Source organism: Canis lupus, chromosome 10, assembly GCF_003254725.2.
Source record: "Canis lupus dingo isolate Sandy chromosome 10, ASM325472v2, whole genome shotgun sequence".
Classification (NCBI taxonomy): Eukaryota; Metazoa; Chordata; class Mammalia; order Carnivora; family Canidae; genus Canis; species Canis lupus.
This window is the reverse complement of record NC_064252.1, coordinates 1079033-1091890: the sequence shown is the minus strand read 5'-3', so window position 1 is coordinate 1091890 and position 12858 is coordinate 1079033. Positions and strand designations below refer to the sequence as shown.

Sequence of the window (12858 nt, the reverse complement as noted above, 5' to 3'; positions counted from 1 at the left end):
TTACCAAGTAACCCGGTACAGGAGGCAGTACCACCACTGCCTACATCAAGGTTTCACAAGTGCGCACTGATATCTTGAGCTAAATAATTCTTTGTGGGGGGAGTTGGGGAGGTCGAGTGCCCGGTAGGATGTTTAGCAGCATCCTTGGTCTCTGCCACTAGATGCCAGTAGCGCACAGCCCTCACCCCCAGGCAAGGCAATCAAAAATGTCTCTAGAGATTTCCAAGTGGCCTCTAGGGGACAAAACCACTTTCCCGAGAAGCACTGGTCTAGATGAAGCAGCTGATCTTCCATAGTGGGGAAGGAGCCTAGTGGGTTTGGCACGGTCATAACTGCAAAGGTTCATCTGAGCACAGCAACGTGTGACAGGGAAAACAGGGGCTCTGGGACCCAGGGCAGAAGGAGATCCTCCAGGAAACAGGAAGGCAGGGATTCCTGAAAAGCTGTCTCTGGAGAAGACACTTCCTCAGATGGCGCTGGCCTCAGTGGTGAGAATTAGTCAGAAGTCAGGAAGTCCGCCCTCCTGGAGCTTGTCAGGGAAGACCTAGTCTTCATCTAAATTTGGCTCAAGGACAGCTTCCAAGGGCCGTAGGAGTGTCTCTTCAACGAGCCCACATCACATCTCTGCTTCCCGAAGGCAAGTCTGGCCTCTTCTCCCAGGATGTGGCACAGGCAGGAAGGGAAAGCCACTTCCACTGCCTGCTTAGCTTTCTACCTGTTCCTCACCCAGCCCCCCAAAGTCTGTACAAAATTTCGTTCAAAAAAGAAATTCACAAAATTAAAAACCGTATAAAGTAGGCAGGCTTTGCTATAGAGAAAAGAGAAGAACAGTCTGGATGAGAGAAAGAAGGCATAAAATGTGTGAAGAGGAGAGGTGATGTGTGAGCTAAGAGCTTTATAAAACAGAAAATTTTGTCTGCATCATCTCCCCCCGCACACACCCCAAAACAAGCCCGTAACGCAGCTGCGCAGAAGGGCCCACCGTAGGACTCCTTCATCATGTTCTACAACTGCACTTTTCTTAAAAAAAGAAATAACAAAAATTTTTAAAGCCTCCCCTGGCAAGTCCAACACGTCAAAAACTGTTTTTCATAAAGATGGGAAGAAGCTCCAGGCACTACGTCTCTTTGGGATAAGGAAAGAGTATATTGCAGTTAAGAACAAAATATTAAAACTTTCTTTGCAAAATAAAGAAAAAAGAAGTTCTTCTGATCTCCTTGAATGCAGCACGCACAAAAAGTGACGGTCCCCCCCAGGCTCCCTCAGAAATGGAGGAAGAAGAAGGGGGCAGGAGTGCAGAGATTTCGTTCTCCAGGCCCAGGCCTGTGAACAACACTGCCCACGTGTTAGTCCTTAGCAGGGTCCGCAGCGGCTCTCTATTCCCAGTCGGCCCTCGAGTCCGGGAGCACCAGCATTTCCAATAATTCATTTGTTCAAGCACACCTCAGAGACATTGTGGGGTCGGTTCCAGACCACTGCAACAAAGCAAATTTCACAGTAAAGCAAGTTGAATGAAATTTTTGGCTTCCCAGTGCATACAGAAAGTAGGTTTGTTATACTGTAGCCTATTAAGTGTGCAAGAGCAGTAGGCCTAAAAAATAACACGTACACAGTAACTCAAAAATATTTTATTGCTAAAACTGTTAACCGTCACCTGAGCTTTCAGCAAGTCATAGTATCTGATCACAGATCACTATAACAAATGTAATAAAAAATTTGACATGGGGACACCTGAGTGGCTCAGCGGTTGAGTCTCTGCCTTCCACCCAGGGAGTGATCACGGGGTCCCACCTCAGGCTCCCTGCATGGAGCCTGCTTCTCCCTCTGCCTGTGTCTCTGCCTCTCTCTCTCTGTGTCTCTCATCAATCAATAAATAAAATTCTTTAAAATTTTTTTTGACATGTATTTTTAAATATTTTATTTATTTGAGAGAGAGAGCACACATGCGCATGCACACACAGGTGGAGGGACAGAGGGAGAGGGAGAGACAGACTCACTGCCGAGCAGGGAGCCCAACTCTGGGAGGGCTCGATTCCAGGACCTCGGGATGATGTCCTGAACCAAAGGCAGATGCTTAGCATTCTACTAGTTCTACTGATGGAATCACCAAGGCACCCCAAAATTTGACATTTTGAGAATTACCCAAATTGACACAGAGATACAAAGTGAGTAAATGCCAATGGCGCTAATAGACTTGCTCAGAGTAGGGTTGCCACAAACCTTCAATTTGTTAAAAAAAAAAAAAAAAAAAAAAAAATATATATATATATATATATATATATATATATATGCAAAGCTCAGTAAAGTACAAGCCAAAGAGGCCTGCCTGTAGTCCCCAGGGGAGGAGAACCCTCAAGGAGGCATAAAGCAGGGAGAGGGGGTGGGGTGGGGTGACCAACAGAGGACCCATCTGGCTTCAGGCTGCCTCAGCCTGGCTCTCACCACTGTTACTTGTTGAACTGGAAGGAGTAGAGCCCGTGGTCCGAGGGAGCATCCACCGGCACTGGGTTCTGCTGGCTGCCGCTCTCCTGCACCACAGCCAAGGCACGAGGGTCAAGTTGTGCGATCCTTCTGGCCCTTCCCACTAAAGCAGCCTAGCGAAAACCCACCCAGAGTTAGGTGTCCTCTCCGACCTCCTCCCACCCACACTCCAGTGTGAGAGCACACGTGCACGCACACATGCAGGCACGCATGCGCTGAACCCCCCTCCCCCAGCACTTGGACCACCCTCTCCCCTCTGAGAGAAGAGCAGAGGAGAGGAGAGGAGATGCTCTTCAGTACAAGCCGGCATTAACTCTTTCCTTCCTCCTTTCACCCAATCCCTAGCAGCTGACTGAGGGCACACAGTCAGCATCACCATTAGAGGAAGATCTGGATTGGGGGTGGGAGGGGCATGTCTGCCTCTGTTCAGCCTCCTACCCTCGATTCAAAGAGAGTAAAAAGCTCTCACCTCAGCGGAAACACTGGAAGCAGCCACAGGGGCATACTGGGAGATGTAAGCTCCTGGCACAGTGGCGGCCGGCGGCAGGTACTGGAAGGAAAACCATCTGGGGCTCAGGGCGGGGATGTGACTCTGGGCTACTTAAAGCACCTGGGGAGCTCTGGAAACTACTGAGGCCTACGAGAGTCTAATTTAATTGTCCTTTTGCAGAGCACTTCCAGTGGTCCTAAAGTGCACTGGTTTCCAGAGCCATCTGCCAGAGGACTTCCCTTCCTCCTCCATCCTGCCTCCCACATCCCCTCAGCGCACAGCCCCCTCCGCTCTCCTGTGCTCTCCTGTGCGTGGCCCAGTGCAGCCAGCCTACGAGAAAGCTCCCGAGCTTCATTCTTCTCACGATTTTGGTAAGGATTTCTAGGAAATGTGTGTGAGCTCCTGGGGAAACTGCTGTGTAGACAGAAGCACCGTTTATTTTGGTTGTGAGTAGGAATCCGTTAAAGGCATGAACTGAGCAGTGCAATGGCTGCACTCTGTTCATCTCCTATTCTGAGTCTGAGCGCACCTTCAGTGACACTAAAGTGAATGACACCCTTGTTCATAAGTATTTATGCCCAAAAGCATTACACAGGTACTCCTTGCTCAGTCTGAGTCTAGAATCAGAAATATCCTGCTTTACCGTGCCTGTGCTGCTGAGAGAGAGGTGCCCCAGTTGCTGGGTAAGAGGTCCCATCATGGAGGCAGGCTGGAGAGAAATGGGGTGATCCATCCCTGGCGGCAGAACAGAGCCCTGGAGGCAGACAAAGGACGGGGTTAGGGGGCAGCATCCTGTGAAGCTGCCTACAGTGGTGATTCAAGCCTACAGGGACCACAAAAGACAGACATTTAAAAATCCTGGGAAATAACAGGTGGGTAGCAACCCAGCTGCGCAATAGAAACAGGTGTCTGCCTACCTGTGTGGAGGAATCCTTGTCTAAGAATAACAAAACCGAGAGAATTTCAGGTCATACAGCTGGGTTGCACAATGGACTGAACCAGAACTCACACCCACGTCAGCTATCATGAGATCCCATTGTTTTCCTTTACATCAAACTGCCTCATGGCTTTTGCCCACTTCTGAACACTCACTGAAGGCTGCATGAGGTATGACTGGTGGTGCATCCAAGATGGGTTAGGTACTTGGAGAGGAGATGTCTGAGTTACTCTCTAATGGAAACAAAAGAAACAGACAAAAACATTAATTGCCTAGAAACTACTGTTTCTCCCAGTGATCTGATAATGTTCAGCAAAACCCCAAAGAAGTTGGAGTACCCCCTCACAAAACAGAAACATTAAGAATAAACTCTTTGGGATCCCTGGGTGGCGCAGCGGTTTGGCGCCTGCCTTTGGCCCAGGGCGCGATCCTGGAGACCAGGGATCGAATCCCACATCGGGCTCCCGGTGCATGGAGCCTGCTTCTCCCTCTGCCTGTCTCTCTTTCTCTCCCTCTCTCTGTGACTATCATAAATAAATAAGAAAAAAAAAATTAAAAAAAAAAGAATAAACTCTTTAAAAAATATTAGCAACTCTTACATGTCAATAAATAACCTAATTTGAAAATGGGCAAAGTGGGACGCCGGGGTGGCTCAGTGGTTGAGCGTCTGCCTTTGGCTCAGGGCATGATCCCAGCGTTCTGGGATTGGAGTCCCACGTCAGGCTCCCTGCAGGGAACCTGCTTCTCCCTCTGCCCGGTGTCTTTGCCTCTCTCTCTGTGTCTCTCATGAATAAATAAATAACATCTTTTAAATAGAAAAGAAAAAGAAAACGGGCAAAGGATAGGAACAGATACCTCTCTAAGATATATAAAGGGCCAACAAGCACATGAAAGAGGCTCAACATCATTAGTCACTAGGGAAATGCAAATTAAAACCATGATGAGAAACCACTTCACTTCATCCTACTAGGATGGCTGTAATTAAAAGGAGTCTGCTGGAGATTCTCTCTCTGCCTCCCCCTCCCCCTCAACTCACTCTCCCTCTCTCTCTAAAATAAATACATCTTAAAAAAAAAATAAAGGACAGAATAACAAGTGTCATACACTGTGGGCGGGAATGTAAAATGGTGCAGCAGCTCTGGAAAAGTTCGGCATTTCCTCAGAAAGTTAAACCTAGAGTTCATATGTAACCCAGCAAGTCCACTCAGGGGTATATGCCCAAGAGAAATGAAAACATGTGTTGACACAAAAACTGTACACAAATATTCAAAGCAGCATTATTCTAACAGCCAAAAGATGGAAACAACTCAAACGGCCATCAACTGCTAAGTTGATAACAAACTAGTATAGTCACACAATGGAAGGTGACTGATTTAGTCATAAAAAATAATGAAGTACTGCTATGTGCTACAACATGAGTATACCTTGAAGATGCTGAGTGGAAGAAGCCTGACACCAAGACATATGCTGTATATATTTTGATGGATTCCTGTCTCACATTTATTAATTTATTAAACAAACAAGGGAAAAACCCCATTAAAATAGAGTCTAGATAGAAACTACTTACATTTATTAAAGGCTAGTACCAAAATCTAGCTGTTAACATTAACCTAATCAAAGAAATATTAAAACCACTGCATTTATAATAATATCTTATAGTAGGATCAAATACAATTAGATAAGAACACAACTGGCACAAAATTGGAAAGGAAGAGAAAACTATAATCTTTGCACTGCAGACAGAACTATATACCTAGAACTAGTAAAAAAATGCAAGTATTAATAAGGATTTGGTACATTAGCTGCATACAAGATAGATGAACATAAACCAGTAACTTTTCTTCAGTGTATCCATAAGCATCTCAAAATGCTTAAACATTTAGGAATATATTCAAAAAGAAAAGCATAAGACCTAGATAAACAACAGTAACATCAAAGGATATTTTTAAAAGATTTGAAAACAAGAAAAGAAATATCAAATCTTAGGTGAAAGAATACTTCTTAAAAAGTCCAGTCTCAAAAACAACAACAACAAAAAGTCCAGTCTCAGGATGCCTGGGTGGCTCAGTGGTTAAGTGTCTGCTTTCAGCCCAGGGCATGATCCTGAAGTCCAGGGATCGAGTCCCACGTCAGGCTCCCTGCATGGAGCCTGCTTCTCTCTCTGCCTATGTCTCTGCCTCTCTCTCTGTGTTCCTCATGAATAAATTTTTTAAAAAAGTCAATTCTCAGGGTGCCTGGGTGGCTCAGTCAATTGAGCACTCAACTCTTGGTTTTAGCTCAGGTCATGATCTCAGTGTCCCTGGGTCCAACCCCACATGGGGCTCTACGCTCAGTACAGAGTCTGCTTCAGATTCTGTCTGTCTGTTTCTCTCTCTCTCTCTCTCTCTCTCTCTCTCCCTCCCTCCTCTGTCCTTCTCCCCCACTAAAATAAATAGATAAATCTTTTAAAAGAAGTCAATTCTCAAATATGGTGAAAATGTCTATGCTACCCAGAGTACTTTACACATTCAATACAACCCTATCAAAATACTATGCACTTTCTTCACAAAGTGGGAACAAATAATCCTAAGATTCGTATAGAACCAGAAAAGACCTCAAATAGAGGAATGTTGAAAAAGAAAACCAAAGCTGTATTACAAAGCTGTGATCATCAAGACAACATGGTACTGGCACAAAAACAAGACACATAGATCAATGGAACAGAATAGAGAACTCAGAAATGGGCCCTCAACTCTATGGTCAACTCATCTTGAACAAAGCAGGAAAGAATATCCAGTGGAAAAGGACAGTCTCTTCAATTAATGGTGCTGGGAAAATGGACAGCCATGTGCAGAAGAATGCAACTGGACCACTCTCTTACACCATGCACAAAGATACACTCAAAATGGATGAAAGATCTAAATGTGACACAGGAATCCATCAAAATCCTAGAGGAGAACAGAGGCAGCACCCTTTCTGACCTTGGCCACAGTAACTTCTTGCATGATACATCTATAAAAGCAAGGGAAATAAAATCAATAATGAACTATTGGGACTTCATCAAGATAAAAAGCTTCTGCACAGCAAAGGAAATAGTCAATACAACTAACAGGCAACCTACAGAATGGGAGAAGATATTTGCAAATGACATATCAGATAAAGGGCTAGTATCCAAGATCTATGAAGAACTTATCCAACTCACACGCAAAAAACAATCCAGTCAAGAAATGAGCAGAAGACATGAACAGACATTTCTCCAAAGACAACCTACACATGGCCAACAAGCACATGAGAAAATGTTCCGCATCACTGGCCATTAGGGAAATACAAATCAAAACCACAATGAGATACCACCTGACACCAGTGAGAATGGGGCAAATTAACAAGGCAGGAAACAACAAATGTTGGAGAGGATGTGGAGAAAGGGGAACCCTCTTGCACTGTTGGTGGGAATGCAAGCTGGTGTGGCCACTCTGGAAAACTGTGTGGAGGGTCCACAAGAAGTTAAAAATAGGGCAGCTCCAGTGGCTCAGCGGTTTAGTGCCTCCTTTAGCCCAGGGTGTGATCCTGGAGTCCCACGTCAGGCTCCCTGCATGGAGCCTGCTTCTCCCTCTGCCTAGGTCTCTGCCTCTCTCTCTCTGTGTCTCTCATGAATAAATAAATGAAACCTTTAAAAAAAAAAAAAAGAAGTCAGAAATGGAGCTACCCTTGACCCAACAATTGCACTACCGGGTAATAAAAGTCACAAATGTAATGAAATGATGGGACACCTGCACCCCAAAGTTCATAACAGCAATGTCCACAATAGCCAAACTGTGGAAGGAGCCACGATGTCCCTCAACAGATGAATGGATAAAGAAAATGTAGTCTATATATACAATGAAATATTACTTAGCCAAATATTACTCAGAAATAAAAAAAATAATAATAAAATAAAACAATAAAATAAATCTTGGAGACTATATGTATAATATAGGGACTGAGAAGACCTTTTTATTTATTTTTATTTTTATTTTTTTCAAAAGATTTTATTTATTTATTCATGAGAGACACACACAGAGAGAGAGAGAGAGAGAGAGGCAGAAACACAGGCAGAGGGAGAAGCAGGCCCTATGCAGGGAGCCTGATGCGGGACTTGATCCCGGGGCTCCAGGATCATGCCCCGGGCCGAAGGCAGGTGCTAAACCACTGAGCCACCCAGAGATCCCCAAGACCTTTTTTTTTTTTTTTAATTTTTATTTATTTATGATAGTCACAGAGAGAGAAAGAGAGGCAGAGACACAGGCAGAGAGAAGCAGGTTCCATGCACCGGGAGCCCGACGTGGGAATCGATCCTGGGTCTCCAGGATCGCACCCTAGGCCAAAGGCAGGCGCCAAACCGCTGCGCCACCCAGGGATCCCCCCCAAGACCTTTTTAATTAAGAAATTTAAAAGCTTTAGTGGAAAAGCAGACATTTAATTATACATAAATTTTAAACTTTTGTGTCTTTTTGTGGTGAAAATTAGTGATTCCCAAAGTATGTTCCCTGGATTGGCAGCAGCAGCATCTGGGAAACAGAAATACAAACTCTTGTCTCTTGGCCTAGACTTACTGAATTAGAAATTCCTGTGGGGGCACTTGGGTGGCTCAATGACTGAATGTCTGCCTTTGGCTCTGGTCGTGATCCTGGGGTCCTGGAATGGAGTCTAGCATCAGGCTCCCCAGGGAGCCTGCTTTTCCCTCTGCCTATGTCGCTGCCTTTCTCTCTGTCTCTCATAAATAAATAAAATCTTAAAAAGAAAAAAAAAATAATTTGTGTTTGATAAGCTTTCCACGTGATTCTGATACACAGCTCAAGTTTGGGGACCACAACACAAAGTCAATGGACAAAAATTAAATCTGAAAAAAATCTGTAAGAAATATAACATTAGAGGATTAATACTTTAACAATATACAAATGCTTTTTTATAAGTTGATGGGAAAAGAATAACCAAACAGAAAAATAGGCCAAGCATATGGAGAGCAATCAGAGAAGAACAAATCAAGCTATGACAAACATAAAAAGATATGCTTAAACTCAGCTATAGTCAGGGAAGTGCAAATTAAAGTAACAATGACTAAAAAAATAAAAATAAAAAAAAGTAAAGTAACAATGTACTTCATAACTATCAAGGTAAGAAAAACCTAAAAAGACCATCATGTCACTTATGGCTGGAGGGAAATGACCACTCTCATACATTGCTAGTAGAAATGTGAAGTGACACAGCCTTTGTGGAAAGCAATCTGGCAACATCTGTAAAACTGAAAGTCCATATATTAGTCAACCTAGCAATCCCACTCCTTGGACTCTAGCCCCCAGAAATAACAATACTTATATTTAAGGATGTAGGCATAAAGATCTTTACATATGAGTGGTTTTACTGAGCTGGGAGCTAGAGTCCAAGGGGTGGGACTACTAGGCTGAATAATATATGGATGGAAGTATTATTTGTACCAAAACTCCCTGAAATCCAAGTGAATCCCCTTCACTGAGGTAGAGATGAAGAATTCTAGTCAACCTGCATCATGAAATATAATGCAACTCTTTAAAAATGAAATAATTGGGATCCCTGGGTGGCGCAGCAGTTTAGCGCCTGCCTTTGGCCCAGGGCGCGATCCTGGAGACCCGGGATCGAGTCCCACGTCAGGCTCCCGGTGCATGGAGCCTGCTTCTCCCTCTGCCTATGTCTCTGCCTCTCTCTCTCTCTCTCTCTCTCTCTGTGACTATCATAAATAAATGAAAAAAAAAAATTAAAAAAAAAATAATTAAAGGGTGCCTGGGTGGCTTAGTCGGTTAAGCAGCTGCCTTCAGCTCAGGTCATGATCCCGGGGTCCTGGAATCCAGCCCTGCATTGGGCTCCCTGCTAGGCAGAGAGCCTGCTTCTCACTCTGCCTCTGGTATTCCCCCTGCTTGTGCACACATGCTCTCTCTGTCAAATAAATAAAATCTTAAAAAAAAAAATTAAAGAAAAAAAATCTCAACATGAGCTACATCAGAATCACCTGGAGGGCATGTTAAAAAACTCAGCTTGCTGGTGGGGTGGTGGGGGCACAAGATGGATGAAACAGGGAGAGGGGATTAAGAGATACAGACTAGCAGGTGGAAGATAAGTAAGTCACAGGGATGGAAGGTATAGCACAGGGAATACAGTCAATAATACTGTAGTAACTCTGTATGATGGCAGATGGTGACTACAAAAAAACAGATTGCTGGGACCCATCTGCCGAGTTTCTAATTCAGCAAATTTGGAGTGGAATCCAAGAATTTATGTTTTTTTGAAATTCCCAGGTGATACTGCTGGTCCAGGCACCAAACTTTGAGAATCACTAGTTTAAGACATTGTTAAGTGGGAGAGTGGAGCGTACAAAATATATTTAATTTGGACAGATTTTTGTAAAATAAACAACTTCTAAACCCGTATAAATATGTGTATATGCACATAAAGAAAAATATAGAATTTTCTGAAACATATGGAATAATAGGAAATTTAAAATATAATATAGATTTACTTTGGGGTGGTGGACAGAGAGTAAGAAGATGCTACCACAACAGCCCATATATATGTAATGTGATCACATGTTATGCTTTCATGTAAAATTATTCGTGGGCAATAAGTATAAAGGAAAAACTAAAAAATAAGTAGTTTCCAGCCTTACATTCCTTTACCTGTAAAGCACAGTGATAGGGAAAACCACCACACCCTTTTTTCAGCATGAACATACCTGATACGAAGACACAGGAGATGGAAGATATGGGGAGAGCGCAGACTGAGCAAGCATCCTGTTGGGGGTGATGTTATAAGGAGCCGGGTAAAACCTGGAGGAAGGAACCTCATCAGTAAGGAGTTACAGGAAGCCCCAAGGTAAGGGCCCCCATGGACAGACACAGGCACTACTAACTGCTGTTTAAAAATCAAGGTGAGGGGGGATACCTGGGTGGCGCAGCGGTTTAGCGCCTGCCTTTGGCCCAGGGCGCGATCCTGGAGACCCAGGATCGAATCCCACGTCAGGCTCCCAGTGCATGGAGCCTGCTTCTCCCTCTGCCTATGTCTCTGCCTCTCTCTCTCTCTCTCTCTCTCTCTCTCTCTCTCTCTGTGACTATCATAAATAAATAAAAATTAAAAAAAATAAAGTAATAGAATATATTAGAGTGATTTAAAAAATAAATAAATAAATAAAAAAATAAAAATCAAGGTGAGGGGATCCCTGGGTGGCGCAGCGATTTAGCGCCTGCCTTTGGCCCAGGGCGCGATCCTGGAGACCCGGGATCGAGTCCCATGTTGGGGTCCCTGCATGGAGCCTGCTTCTCCCTCTGCCTGTGTCTCTGCCTCTCTCTCTCTGTATGTGACTATCATAAATAAATAAAAATTTTAAAAAAATCAAGGTGAAATATCCCAGTGCCTGGGCAGGCTGTTGTCATTTTCAGGTAGCCCAATTCTATAAAACATCCTTACCCATTCTGAAGAGCTGTGGTGGGGTCATAGGTCAAGGCCATACCACCCTATAAAGGAAGAACATAGTATTCATATTGTGAGCCCTTGGGGAGAATAGAAGGAAGCCCAGTGTCAAGATTGGGATATATTTGATTCAACAGATTAAAATGAAGTCTGGACAGGTTCTACTACTGCTATTCCAGAGTTTTTCTGGTTGTGCAGGCTGCACAATCCCACTAAATACCCACACTGAAGATCATGTTAGGCAGTGAGCCATCTCTCACTTACTGTAACTCTCAAGCTTGCCACTTCAACTCACAGAAATCGGGCCATGGTATTTTTCCATTCCACTCTAATGTCCTCAGTACTCCTGTCTCCTCAGAGGTCCTCTTACCATATCTCCATTCCTTGGCCAGGCCCGTCCATTTTGCACATATTTCCCTTGGTTCTGTCGTTTCTTTGGACCACCATCAGCAAATTTGCAAAGCAAGGGATCAGATGGGGCTGCCAAGAAAGAAAGCAAACAGATCCCACCTCGCTTAGTCCACTCACAGTCATGCAAAACACGTCCAGAATCTTCATTGGAAGTAACAACCTATGGTTCTCTCAGCCTGATTCCCAGATGCCTCACCTGGTACTCCAGCAGGTGTCTTAATATATTTTCCATTAAAATGGGTGATGATGGCTTCACACTTCTCTGTGGACTCCATCCTAAGGAGCACAAGAGGGGTTAGGCTCTAGCTTCTCCAGGATCTGTGCTCCCCCTACATTCAAAGAGAAAGCTCTAAGTTCCCAGCCCACAAATGCTCCAAAAGTTGTGACTATATAAACAGTTTCCTCCACACAAATTCAAGGTATCTTGAAGAGGTAACTCTAGCTTCTAATGAAAGTTACCTCAACTGCCTCCTGTAGGGCTCCTGAATGGAAAAATTAAGCTATGAATATTCCAAAGAAGACATCGATGGGTGGGCCTACTATTAGGTCTGGTTCATAAACAAGAATATAATAAATAGTGGCTGTCACTAGGATTTTTTTTAAGTAAGCTCTATGCCCAATGTAGGGCTTGAACTCACAACCCTGAGATCAAGAATTGCATACTCTACTCACTGAGCTAGCCCGGTGATCCATGTCACCGTTATTTGTTACTACAAAATTCCTAATGGAAATTGTTCCTTCACTCCAATAAAACCACACAAGCTAAAAACTTGCCAGTGTTTGTTTTTTTGTTTTGTTTTGTTTTTTGTTTTTTTTTTTTGCTTCTGGTTTTGATTATCAAGTACTAATTAGCTACTGATAATATTAAGATTTCATGAAACTATAGGAGGAAAGAGTGGTAAGACAGAGTTCATGGTCTATAGTGATAGAAACAATGTTGCAAACTATAGAGTTAAAGTGTCTTATTGGGGGGACGCCTGGGTGGCTCAGCGGTTGAGCGGCTGCTTTCTGGCTGAGGGCGTGATCTTGGAGTCCCAGGATCGAGTCCCACATCGGGCTCCCTGCATGGAGCCTGCTTCTCCCT

The 12858-nt window shown here is 43.9% G+C and overlaps 1 protein-coding gene across 13 annotated transcripts in view; it reads right to left on the bottom strand.

Annotated features, from left to right (window-relative positions):
- Window positions 1-875: 875 nt before the first annotated feature.
- The window catches only part of RBMS2 (RNA binding motif single stranded interacting protein 2), a 92111-nt gene continuing 80128 nt past the window's right edge, over window positions 876-12858 (bottom strand). For 9 of the 13 annotated variants that reach the window (XM_025476959.3, XM_025476965.3, XM_025476963.3 and 6 more), the window contains 9 exons: window positions 11971-12050; window positions 11734-11843; window positions 11361-11407; window positions 10630-10723; window positions 4064-4141; window positions 3615-3725; window positions 2951-3031; window positions 2443-2594; window positions 876-1475 (listed from right to left, as the gene is read on the bottom strand). In XM_025476959.3, coding sequence (XP_025332744.1) covers window positions 2448-2594; window positions 2951-3031; window positions 3615-3725; window positions 4064-4141; window positions 10630-10723; window positions 11361-11407; window positions 11734-11843; window positions 11971-12050 — 748 coding nt within the window. In that variant the 3' untranslated portion in view covers window positions 876-1475; window positions 2443-2447. The remainder of the gene's footprint in view (window positions 1476-2442; window positions 2595-2950; window positions 3032-3614; window positions 3726-4063; window positions 4142-10629; window positions 10724-11360; window positions 11408-11733; window positions 11844-11970; window positions 12051-12858) is intronic. The other 4 variants (XM_025476961.3, XM_049115669.1, XM_035696320.2 and 1 more) reach the window with 3 other exon arrangements.